Source organism: Varanus komodoensis, unplaced genomic scaffold (assembly GCF_004798865.1).
Source record: "Varanus komodoensis strain SLA01 unplaced genomic scaffold, ASM479886v1 scaffold15, whole genome shotgun sequence".
In the NCBI taxonomy this organism is placed as follows: domain Eukaryota; kingdom Metazoa; phylum Chordata; class Lepidosauria; order Squamata; family Varanidae; genus Varanus; species Varanus komodoensis.
This window is the reverse complement of record NW_025335440.1, coordinates 25,282,568-25,296,027: the sequence shown is the minus strand read 5'-3', so window position 1 is coordinate 25,296,027 and position 13,460 is coordinate 25,282,568. Positions and strand designations below refer to the sequence as shown.

Sequence of the window (13,460 nt, the reverse complement as noted above, 5' to 3'; positions counted from 1 at the left end):
ACAATAACCCATATTTAAAGAGTAAACCACAGTTCAACAATCACCATAGTTGAGTCATACTCAACCACTGAATGTGGGCTGTTATTGTTACTTCATTTGCCCCACCATCGAAGCTGTCTTGTACTCATGTGATCTGATTTCCTGCCTTATTCCAGAAGGTGCTATTACAAAGGTTGCAGAATGCTAGGCTCTTCTGTCAACAGAACTCTAGTCTAATACAGCACAAGTCTCCTAACATGTTCTTATGTAACATGTAGTGTGTCCATAAAGCATTTTAGGCCATTGCCAGAGTTTACCACTTGCCATTTTCCTTTTCCATTCTTAATTCAAAAAATAATTCCAGGTTCTTGGACAGAAGTGGGTCTTTTCTATCACCCAATCCTTTTTATTGGAGATGCCCATGACTGAATCTGGACTTTCAGAAGGCCCAGCTACCTTCCAACACTGATCAAGTGCAGCCATAGATCACAAACCTGATGTATGAAAAGACTCATCTTCTAAGCTTGGGTAGTGGCTTCCAAATATTTCAGCCTACAACTCCCAAAAGACCTACTCAGCATAACTACTGACAAGGGGGAATGGGAGTTGTAGGCCAAAACATTTGCAGGGCCACAAGTCACCTACCTCTGCTCTAAGTAGAGCCATATGAAAAAAAAAAGAATGTACTGAGTTAGTTCCATGAAAAGGAAAGGTTCTATTCATCAGAGGGCCTTTACTTGGAACAATTCCTTTCAAAATATTATGAATAAACTTCTTGTAATTTTTATAGCAGTGGTGTAAGATCTGAAATCCCAGAACTGTACTTGTCACTTGATGAAGCAGAATATGCTGTTCCAGGCATGCTACAGATTTGTTTCTTATATTTAGAAATCATGGATTTAAAAGTCGTTTACTAATTAAGTTTGTCATGTTTCCCATAAGACTTTTTTTCCCAGAGATTAATATATTTGGCTCTCATGCCAATGTCTTTTTTTCCTTTTTTAGCTTCCTGAAATGACTCACATTCAGACAGAGCGACCGTGGTTGATGTTTCTCCTCCAGAACCTTGGATTACTATTAGGATGGCTTTGCCTCTTACTTTTAGCTATATATGAACAGAAAATTAAAATATAAATCTTCCAACAGTGGCCTGCAAAGACAAGGCTCTTGTCCAGCTTCCACTCTTTACACTGGGGCTTCTGGAACAGAAGTTCCAACCTGTGGACCTGTTATTCTATAAAAATGCTGACATTAGACATAAATTAACTATTTGACTATAGATCAATTTATGTTTCAAAAATTACCATTTTAAAAAATGGAATGCTTGGATTTATTTGCATTATTTTAATATCATTCTTTGGTTCATTATTTGCTTATTTACTATTTACATGTCCTTAATTAAATATTTTGGTATTTTCAGAATATATTACTAAAGATCAGCCATTTCAATTAACAATGCAGTTGATTAATCAGCATACAACTTTTGAAAACAAGTATTCCTTTTACAAAGCGATATTGTTTGTAAAATGGTTTATTTTTCTAAAATATTAATATATCAAATAGTTTAATCAATCTCTCTCTCTCTCTCTCTGTACACATTCAATACAGAAAGAAATCTACTAAATAAGATTTTTTCCAATTAACATTTCTTTTCACTGAAAGCAGGAACAATTATGATAATGCATGTTAAATTTGCCTGCATTTGCCAAAACAGAATAAAGCAACACTGAAATATTCAAACTGTATTTACTTTTATACTGTGTAACATTTGTACTGCACCAAATAGGATCTTTGGCAGCAGATCAGATCATTAGAGAGCATTAAACCAACAGAAAGCAAATGAACCAGTAAAGCATGAAACGGGATTTTACAAATCCTGTGATCTGTGAAACATTAGCATAACTGTACTCATCTTTATACACTCTTTAAGGCATTTCATCATACATTGGAAGTTGTCACAGATGCTTTTCTGTTTTGGGTGGAATCATCTGAATGCTAACGAATGCTAGAATAAGATGCAGACAGGCTGAAGTGCCCCTCCATTGGTAATCAGGGGCAGTTTATTCCATGCCCTTCCACGTTCTAACAGTCCGAAGTCAACACTGTTTGTAAGCAAAAGTCAGATGAATTTACACAACATCTGCTGCCATCAGACTTGTAGTCTGATCCTACCCATGTTTAATAAATGTTTAATCTGTTTAGGGTTAGGGGTATATTAATCCAGAATATAAATTGAATAAATAAATAATAAATAAATGTGTGACGATGAAGCATTTTGATGAAACAATTCCCAAAGTCTTCACTTAGAGGGATTTGGATTTCTAGACCATAATGATTCCAGTAGTGCATGGCATATTTTGAGAGTGAGAAGTGGAAGCACACTTCAAAATAGGATGTGCCAGGACTTTTAAACCTCCAGCCTCAGTTGCAGAGCAGCCCCGCTGGGATTCCAAATGGACCCTCTGGCCACACCCCTTTCCCCTGATTATTTGGCTTCCTGGCTTTTGCAGGGCATTCTTTCCCATTCTAAAAGGTTGAATCACCTGCGATAAATAACAATGCAACCAAATTGCATGATTAGTTGGCTTGCTGGGCAAGCTTCATCTTTTTAAGGAGCCTGTACCGGTATTTTCTGAATTCACTGTTAAGAATTGTTGCAGCCTTATGTGTATGCGCAGTCTGTATCTAAGCAACGCTATTTCTGGGCATGCACTGAGTTTGTTGGATCCAACCTTGTCCTGTTTACACTCAACTGTGATGTTACTTTATCCCACAACCTGCTGTAACAACAGATTTTCTTTCTCACTGTCCTCAGATCAGATTTTAGTTGTTGTTTGGTGAGTAAATGTGTCCTTGCCTGACTGTTGCTGATTGGTGGAATGTTTCTGCCAGAAACCTTTTGAGGAACCTGATCCAGAACGGGGTACATAGCGTGGTGAGGCACGGTGCTATGGTGCATCACTCCCAGGAGACAGTGAGGGTCAGTTGACTGAACGTAAGGACCCTGCCCCATAGAGCCTTCGGAAAAACAGGGGTCTGTGCGCAGTCCGCTGTAGGTCAGACCCACTCACCAAAATTACCATTTGCACGGCCACCTGCAGTGGTGTCAATCACTAGTGTGAGACGGGAAAGGGTTTGGTGCACTCCTGGGCATGTTTAGACAAGAAACATGTTGAGCAGGTCCCAGCATTCCCCAGCCAACCATCCTTCCTAGCTGCAGAGAATTGTCTACATGTTTTCCTGTCTCAGTACACATAGGCTTGCACACTTATCAGTGACTGGACCCTTGTCGAAGTTTAGGCTAGCATTATTAATCCGTTTAGTATTGTGTGAGGTTTTGTCTTTATATTTTATTGGAAGTTGTATTGCTCTGTGACTTTATCCATAAATCTTTATTGTTAACCGCCTCAAGTTTTGGAGTCGTGTGTGCAAATGTTTTAACTCAGTTCAATGAATCTTCTGGAGGAAACATGTGCAAGGCCAGTTAATGGAGTTCACCACCTATGTAGCCCAAGGGCTAAATCACGGCAGGGCAACCCAGCACCCCTGAGAAGTACAGAACTCAAAGATGTTCAGGGAGGCCTGTCCACTGTTCCCCACTGGCCAAGCATCCATTAACAGTACTGCCATGAGCTAGGATTCCTCCCTTCACACATCCAAATCCACAGACCTTTCTTGCAAAATGTTCTTTACTGACCAAAGCATTTTCCAGACACACAAATTCCCAGAATGAATCTCTGAGCATGCACAGAATGGTTGTTGAACCCAATCTAACATTCCTCTCCAGGAACTCTCCCTGTGAGCATGCCTACCCCTTGGGAAGGGCCTTCGGAAAATGAGCACGCCTCCTCTCTGCATGCCAATCCTCTAGTTGGGCTGCCCTCCTCTGCTTACATTGTGCCATGGGGTCAAGAGCCATACCTGCCTTGTCTGCCTCTGAAAAGCTCCCCTGTTCCAAGGCTCCTCTGCCAACTCTACACCTTCGTTATTCCACCTGGGAGCCTGGCCTCGAGATAAGTGTCTCTGCTTCTCTCTGTCAGGAATTGGCCCCCATTCCAAGCACCCCCTTCCTCCTCCTCTAAAGTCTAGCCAGCAAGCCTTGGGAATGTGTGCCCAGAGCAGCTTTCTGTCTCACTCCCAACAGCACCAAGGAAAGAACAATCCCCATCAGTAGCACTGGAGATGCTTAAGCCTCCTCCATGGCAATCCAGATACAACCAAGATCACTGGAAGTAAAGAGGCTTCCCATCCCACTGATTCCAGTGCAGCCAAGGTCATGGTCTCCATGCCACTAATAGCAGATAAATGAGATTTTTGTATCACTCATGGAACTCTTCTGCTCAAACTGCATCCAGCAAAGCAAGCCATGCACGGCAGCTTCTTTCTGTGTGCTGGACTGGGGCAAATAAATACTGAAATTTTAACTCCATCAAACATGAACTTCCAAGGATGGGTCCTTATTGGCCTCATTCTGGTATAACAATAAACAATCCTATATCATTATGTGAATAAGCCCATTTTCGCCTTAGGCTCATGCACCCCTCTGTGGTGGCCACAAGGAAGAGTTGAAAATATTGCTTTGATTTTTCACAAAGTGTGGCTAACCATTTCCTACAAAATGAAAAAAACTGTGGTTAGTCTTCCTATGGTGCACTGCAGCAAGTCAACTTTAAACCCTGATTTATGAAGCTGGCTTGTTTCAATAAACCTTAGTAAAAATTAACTACGAATTACAATTCTGCAATGTTAAACTATCATTAATAGAAAACAGAAGCAAAAGCTTTTGATCTACTCATAGTCATACCAAGAAGATTTGCATATCAACCTGAGGCTTCCACAGGTTCATTCACACAATCTAAAACACAGGTTCTTACTTGTTGTGTGATCCTGCTCCTTCTTTGCAGATTGTTATTAATTTTATGCCCTTTCACAAAAGCACCGGGGAAACATCTGGCTTATATTCCTGCTTGAGCTGAAGCTCAGCATATTTCTCTTGAACTCATCTCTTTTTTAAGCATCAATTCAATTTCTGACAAACATATCAGAAGCTGTTCAAAACAAACCAACAGCACAGATTTTGGAAAATAAATGTACTGAGAGAGGAGACTTATCCCATATCCCACCTCCAGTTATGTTTTTCCCTCCTGATTTCCTTGTGAAGCACTCACCCAAGAATGTGCCAATCAGATAAATTCTCTTGCTTGAACCGAGTCTCATGTTTTTCCAAATTCGTTCCGAGCAAAGGATAGGCATGAAAACATTGAGTTGCTAATGTAACTATCATTCTATCTGAGTGCTGTTGTTCCTTCTCAAAAGTCAGCATTCAGAGGAAGAAAACATCAATACACCCAGAAGCCCTGTGTATTTAACTGGGCATATTTTTCTTTGAAAAGCATGTAGGTTTTCCTTTTACTGAGCTTACACTTCAGCCTTTAAAGATCCTGACTCAAAGGCTGCTGCCTTTGTAACACTGCAGACCTCTTAACCCTCTTATACCCTTATCTCTGGGTTACATTAACTGAAATTAGCTTTAATGATGGTGTACAAACCAGCTTCAAACCCTAACTTCAGACTGTAGATTCTTTAGTATTAAAATGCTGCTATCATGCGAACTATAATAATGGTGAACTTTAAGCACAGTCTGCATTGCTAGAGGTGTAATGTTGCAGCAAGACAGATGCAGAGGTAGTGTTGAATTTCCGTCAGAGATGGGGGGCAGAGCAGTTATGAGCCTTCAACCAAAGGTGACAGCTTGCAGCTTCTCAGTGATGAAAATCAGGAGACCAGCATCTGAACCTTCCTAGAGGAATTTAGGAGCCAGGCCTTTCTGTGATGTGATAAAAATGTTTCTGCACATCAGCAAATGTTCTTTAAAAGGGAGAAGTTGGGTCAGTAAAAGCCATGCCAGCTTAAGCAGATGTGCAACTCATGATGAGAAACAAGTGAAGATGGATAGGTAAGATCTAGTTGCAAGATTACATGCCCCTATTGTTCTTTTTCATATGCCCAAAATGCCCTCCATTTTCCCATCTCAGTAGAGCAATAGCACAGAAATGAAAGATGATCTCTTGCTTAGTACAACAGTAATTAAATCACATATATATCTATGCATGCCATACTTACCCAATAAATCCCAAAGAAACAGATCAAAGGGTTTGTTTATATGGAATCTCCAGCTTCAATCTTTTCTTCTTAGGGACCCAAACTTTTCCCCCTTTGTGACAATATTTAAGGAACATACTATGATTTTTATCTCAAGCACACTATTTCTATAATCTGGTACATTTTAATCCAGTAAACACTGTCAGAACTTAAATGTCAAAAATTTAAAACTATCAGAACATTTGTGAGTGACTTTATTTTTATTTAATGTAGATTTTTCATTTTGTCTTTACGGCCTTTTGAGCTCAAGCACACAGAAAGCTGTGGATTCCAGCTCCTAAGCAGTGATCTGGTTGTGTGCTTTTAATGTTATAGGGAAATTAATCTCCCTGCTCCCCATTTCTTGCATTTCCTGGCTTGCAGAACAATCTAATGCAAGTTTCTCCAGAGATTCGGCTTTAAGCTCTTGGCAGAAAGAACACCTATAACAACTTTGACGTTAAGAACTATGATTTCTCTCTCCCTCTCCCTCTCTCTTTCCCAATCCCTTGTCCTTTCATGTTGCGTTGTTTTGGCTGTAAGCCTGAGGGCAAGTCTACAAACTGCTGGGGGAGGGTGTTAAAAGTGGAGTAAAAAAGTTCCAAATAAACAAAGTCCCCACTCAGCCACAAAGCACACTGGACAAACTTTGGGTCAGTCATAGATTTTCACATGAACCTACTTCATAGGGTTGTTGCAAGGATAAACTGGAGAGGAGGATTATATATGCCATTTTGGCTCAATGGAGGAATGGCATATACACGTAATAAACAAACAGTTCTGGTTTAGTTTTTTCTGCACACAATTAAGCAAGTTGCATTAGAGATTTAGGCAAGAAGGAATGACTGATACATTTTAATGAAGAGAAGACTAGTTATCTTGGCTTTTTGCCTATGTTGGTAAGCTGAAACCTGGCCTTGGAATATTCCACAGCATGAGTTCACAGCAAAAGACCCTGGACAGAATTATAGCTGCATATCATCTCCAGAGTCATGTTTCATCATTCAAGGCAACTTCATATTGATTGGAGTATCAACTAGATTTAAAAAGGCAGCAGGGAAAGAACAGTAATCCTCATGCATTACTGGCAAGTCCATCTCAAGCTTTAGGAGAGGTCCTGGAAAGCCATCTCCTGAAGTAGGCATTTACTTGCAGAAGGCAAAAATGTGCCATTGCCACCAATGAGGGCTTTCCTCCCAATGCCAAAGCCCAGGACTACAGGGGAGTCAGAAAATGGTAAATTTACTTTACTTGCTATCGTGGTGCATATGGGAATATCCACTTATCTTGCAAAAGGGGAAGGCAAAACATCTCCTTCCAACATTCAATGGAGTGTGGACCATGCTTTTTTCAACTATAGACAGATTTTAAGCAGACTCGTACAAGAGTACACTTGTGAACTGGCCAACGTGCTGTGTCAAAGTGCAGTACTTCTTATACTTTTACTCAGAGAGGTTTCCAGTAGGGGTCTTTGGCACTTTGGTTTCTCTTGACAGCTGTCAGAAGGTAAGCTGCTAAGGGAAAGCAGCACCACGAGTCATCTTTGCTCCAGAAAAGGAGGCAGTGTGATCTATAACGCCTTTGCACAAGATCCTCAGCATCCTCAAGGATACTCAGAAAAGTGCAAAAATGCCCCCTTTCCCATGCCTCTTTCAGGGTACAACTAGATTTCTTTATTTCTTTATTATTTCTTTATTTTTAATAGGGTTTTGTTGAGGCAATAGAAGTTTTCAGATCTGGACATATAGGGGGAAAGTGCTTGTGGAAGGTCTGCTGGGAAGAAGCAGTCAAGTTGGTCCCACCACGTAGTGCTCCGTGAAACCCATGGCAGGATCGTTGGGAGAGGAGGAGGAGGAGGAGACAACCCACAGGGGGGTCAACAGCCAGCCCACTGTAGCTCATTACTAGCCAGGTCAGCATGACATGTGAACCAGCCCAAAGAGACTTTTTCAGTAACTGCAGGGCACTGTGGCTGCCCTAGTGGCTTCTTAGAGCAGGCAGCCTCGTTCACCTTGCAGGGCTGGCATCAGACCCATAAGTGCTTGCAGGGATTAGCACCATTGCAATCGTAGGAAGCTGCTGGAAGCCATAGATAGGGCTAAAAGCCTTAGCCTTGCCCAGTGTTAGCACAGCAACATGAGACTTTGCAGTGGCTGCTTTGTGTTCCTGATCTGGCTTCTACCCCCATGCCTGCAACTTCTTCACCTATGCCTTGATTCCTCCTGTTCCTGAACTTGCGTGTACCTTCGCCTCTGCTCCTGGCAGGACTGACCTTTGCCAGGTACCTCATCTCTTGACAGCCCCTGACCTTGTGTTTGCCTCTGGCCCTGCCATGCCTTGCTGGTATCTGGCCCTTGCTTGAACCTGACTTTGCTTTGCTTCTGGTTCCAGTGCATCTTTGCAAGACCTCCATGGCACTCCATGCCCTGCTGCTTACCTCCTGGAGATGAGCCCTTCTCAGTAGATTATCCTTACAGATTTCATGTCTCACTATACACAACACAAAAGGCCTTCATGAAAGGATGGAAAACCTCTTGCAGCTATATTTGGGCGGTCTTCTTCTGCCTTTGGCTGTTGCCCAGGGCAAAAGCAGTGGGGCCAAAAATACCAGCACAGTTTAGCCTAGATCTCTTCCAGCAAGTAACTAAGCATAAGGTTCAACCACAAAACCCAGAAACCACCAAATGACTGGTGCTTAGCGAAAGGTGTAGAGCCAGGGGTAGGGGCTAGGGTTATTTGGAGAACCCAGGAGGGCAAGGTTGGGTGAATTTGGGCCCTGGGCCTGAGATTGACCACTTCTGACTTTACAGGTATTTATAAATATCGATCATATTATGCTTTCCTGAATTTCCTTTCCCCCTTCCATAACTGTCCACCTATCTTCCTAATTCTATTCTATCACCTTCCCTGTCCGTCCTTTCTCCTTTCCATTTTGAACAGTTTGGAATGTATCCTTGCCACTATTCATCTATCCATGGAAAGATTTCCACTATTAGTGGAAATGTGAACCGCAGCAGCGAATTTCCTTGCTACCTTTATTGGCTGTGTTTAATTCTTCACCTGAATGCTTTTCTAGCCATGGAGATGACACAACGATGTACTAACAGTCTGCTTGGTCTTAAACATCTGTAGTTGTTCTCCTCTCCAAAGAGCTTAGGAAAAAAAATTGAGAAATTATATGAGTTCAGCCTTCTAAGGCATCCAGGTTGGTCCCTCCCTGATTTGACATATTTATAAGTCTACCCTGCATCCTCTTCTTGAAAGATGGAGGTAGATAAAAACAGAAGAAATACACTATATTTTGGATCTATTGATTGGCACCAGAAAAGTAAAATACAAAGTCTATCACTGTTTTATGTTGGAGCAGTGGATGCTGTCACTGAATACCTAATTAATACATCAACAATTTTGCAGGCTAGATTTGGGTCAGGCAGCGGGGGAGGATGGGGGAAAAGGGAAGATCTTCCCCAATGCATTAGTCAGACATTTGGCTGCCCTCCTTAAGAATTTTACAGCAATAAACACAGCCTAAAATTCAGTAAAGTTTACATTTATCTAGAATCAAGAGCAGACAGAGTAAAGAGCAGATTAGAAGATATGATTCAGAACTTGGAACAATCTTAACACAAACTATATTATTACAGAGATTCTTGAGACCTATATTCTTGCCTCTCTATTCACACTATACCTGTGAATATCACTTGTAAACGAAACGCAGTACTGGAACTTATAATAACAAATGTTGTTTAATTGCTTTGGACATAGTAATTATGGTACGTTGATCTCAGACTGAGAAAGGAGGGAGAATATAATTTATGGCAACTGCACCCTTGCCATATTAGTACAGTTATTTATTCCTTATCTAAAGTATTTTTATGCCATTACTAATCAATTAAAGAAGACAGTCTCTGCCTGTGAGACTTCACTCTAAAAGATATGAGGTACAAGGAAAAAGTAATGTGGAGGGGAAAAGAAACACTATTTCAGCAGGACTGGTGGAATGACCCTGGTCCCCCTCTTGAGAGGTTTTAAGAACATGACCTGGCACTTTGAGATCTCATAAGAATGTGCGGCCAGACCAGGCATCTTTCAAATCCAGCAGTCTGCTCACTGTCCACAGGAAAGCCACAAGCAGGACATAAGCACAACAGCATCCCACTGTCCAAGTTCTTCATCAACTAATATTTATATACATAGTGTTGGAGTGTAACGCCCATCATTCTGAGAACATCATATCTGGAGGACCCCAGTTTGGGAAGGCTGCAGTAGCCTGCAAGGGAGCTCTGTCCTGTCTTATTCAGAATATCATCTAACATCAAAATGCTGTAATCCCTGCCTGTGTTGGCCTTTCTTTTGCTTTACCTCCCTTTAGGACCTGGTTCACAGCCCCTGAAGAGGCAACAAATGAGCTGAGCATGGATTGAGTAGGGACTATTGTTGAAGAGAGCCCATGACTGTTTGGTTGTGTCCAACAAACCATGGTTTGTCAGCATGGCTAGGCTTATACAACAACCCATGATTTAACGGCTACCTATATCCAACTCATACTCTGGTTTGCGACATGGTGCAAGCCAGTTACCTTTACTAAATACTGCAAGTGGTTGATGATTGCTCTCTCTTCCAGAGAGAACCGTGAAGGAAGCGAGGTACATCTACTGTGCCTCTGCACCCCAGGCACACTGCAGTTCCCAAGATCTTCCTCAGCAAAAGCTACAAGTGCTGTATTACATCTGTGGGCTTGGCAAGCTGAGCAGTTTTCCACTGTTGTGATGTGTGAGGGAGTCACCGCAAAGATCTCAGTAGGGGAACATGTGGTCTGCACATAAAAAGGTCCCAGCTGCAAACTCTGGCATTTCTAGGCCAGCTCGGAAAAGACTGCTGTCTGAAACTCTGAAAAGCCCCTGCCGGTCACTGCTGAGCAATGATAGCACAGTTCGAAAACTGGGAAATAGCATCATGTATTCCTAGTGCAAGTATGAGCCGGACAATGACATTACTGGAAGCATGACGGAGTTTGAAACTTCTCCCCTGTATGATTTCCAAATAAAGCACAGGAATGTTAATATTTTAGAAAATACAGCCTCCCCCACACACCACTGTCAACTTTCTGGATTGGATCCAGATTTAGAATGTATGACTAGGAGTTGGCTTAAGTACCTTGCCCAGCCCTTCTCCCTCTCAGTGGTCCCTCCAGCTCCCTGCAGATGCTCTATGGAAAGGCACAGAGGGTCAACTTACTGAGTGGGGCGAGTGGCAATGCTGGGGGAAACTGGGCAGAGACATTTTGAATTAGAGGATCCTTTTTCCCTATAGAAGGCAGATCCTGAATCAAATATATATATATATATATATATATATATATATATATATATATATATATAAAATGGATTTTATGCTATTGTTCTTGAAGCATTGGAGCTTGCAGGAAATCTATGCTAAAATGTTTTGGTGGATGTTTGTGCAGAAAGATCAAGAGAACTGGGCTGTAATCCTATGCATACTTTCCTGGGAGTAACTTCCCTTGAACTCAGCAGGGCTTGCTGCAGGATAAACATGCATAAAGTTGCAGCACATGTGAATTAATCATTTGCTTTCAACTTTTTGCTATGCAACATACTTTTTTTAAAGGACAAATTACTAATACGAGCATCCCACATTTTAGCTAGCAGAGTAAGAAGCAGCGATCCGGGATTAATTATAGAAATTCTCTCTGTACTTGGTGCAAATTCTGAGACAGAGAATTAAAGGTCCTATTTTCTGTTACAGAGAATGGACTTAACCTGGCTGGCTGTATTCCGCTAAGGAGTTTTTCAACAGTTCACGGTGTTGAGTGACAAGATTGTCAGAGCAAAAGTGAAGTGTATGACTAATGACCTGGATTTATGAGAGCAAAGAGAATGTACTTCCCAGATAACTTCTCTAGACATATAAACCCCATAATATATCTTATGACTCCTCTTATTACATTTTTCTCTAAATATGAGTTCAAGTAGGAAAGATGGTGTTACAGAGAATTCATTTAAGCATTTGATTCCTCTGCCCCACACCAAGAGATAAGTACGTACGATCACCTACCTGAAAAGCAGTATACAGTTTTTCCTATTGATAGAAATATTTGGTTGAAGGAGAATGTATATGTAATGAGCAGCAGTTTAAGAAATGTTATGTCTTTTTAGTCTAGGTTGACATAAAGTGGAAGTTCCAAAAATATTGTCCCAAGAGATTAATTGTACAGTTGAGTGTCAAGTTAAGTATAAAGTATTTAATGTATGTTGCATTTACGCTAGGTTGTATTTTCAGCTCATTCAGCTTAAAGTAAGCTTTCAGCATTTGTAGGCTGAGAAGGCTATTTCATGCTGCAGTGTGTACCTTAATGTGTATACTGAATTCTTATGAAGATAAGCAGCCCAGGCAAATGCAGACAGTTGGAATAAACCAGGGCCATTTTACTGCAGTTTTAATAATGGCTTTCCAGGCTGTGAGGTCAAAAGCTTCCAAGAAACTTGGAATAATAATATTAGAAACATTTGAAATATCCCTTTCTACAAACCTATATGGCTATGCTCATGGCCCCTGACTTATTTCCAAAACTTTTAAAAATGCAAAATATAATTTATGCTCCAAAAGAAATATTATTGTGCAAGGAAAGAATGAACAACCACATGTTGGGAATTACATGAGCAGAATCGGCTGGAGCCGGGGGTCAGACTAGATGACTTGGGAGGTCCCTTCTGACTTGCTTTTTTCTATATTATCTTAGAGTGCCATAAACTTGTGACTTTGTAAATGAATAGGCCCAAATGCCATTATTACAAAATGGCACAACTTGTGCATGTTTTTATCAAAACAGCAATGAGTACAATACTTCCAGACTACCTAGAAAGTAGAAACTGGCGAGATACTTTGCCTGTAGAAAAATTTGAAAGAAGGAACTCTATATAATCTTTCCTTCAAAACAGGAGGTCTAAAATATATCCAAAAATGATTACTTACACTATAGCTAGTAATGGAAATGTGATATACATATAACCAGATACCCTGGCTACTAGAAATGACAGGAAATGTTTTCAGCTTACAGTCCAAATTCAGGACATGCTACATCATAAGCAGATGTACCAGCACAGATTACAACAAGCCACACATGAGACCTGACGTGCCTTGGAAGTAGTGTGACGCTAAAGAAGGAAGAGGCAAGCCTAACAAAACTGAGAGTGGGAGGCTGAGAGTGAAGAGGCTGAATCCTAAACTGACAGCCAGTGTGGTGTAGTGGTGAAGAGTGTGGGACTGGGACTCAGGCAACCTGGGTTCTAGTCCCTGCTCAGCCATGGAGCCAACTGGGT

The 13,460-nt window shown here is 41.2% G+C and overlaps 1 protein-coding gene across 1 annotated transcript in view; it reads left to right on the top strand.

Moving 5' to 3' along the window:
* The window catches only part of SLC39A12 (solute carrier family 39 member 12), a 29,310-nt gene extending 28,197 nt beyond the window's left edge, over positions 1-1,113 (top strand). Inside the window, exon 10 of the mRNA XM_044425031.1 lies at positions 985-1,113. Within this exon, the coding sequence (XP_044280966.1) occupies positions 985-1,113 (129 nt within the window). The remainder of the gene's footprint in view (positions 1-984) is intronic.
* The last annotated feature ends 12,347 nt before the right edge of the window (positions 1,114-13,460 follow it).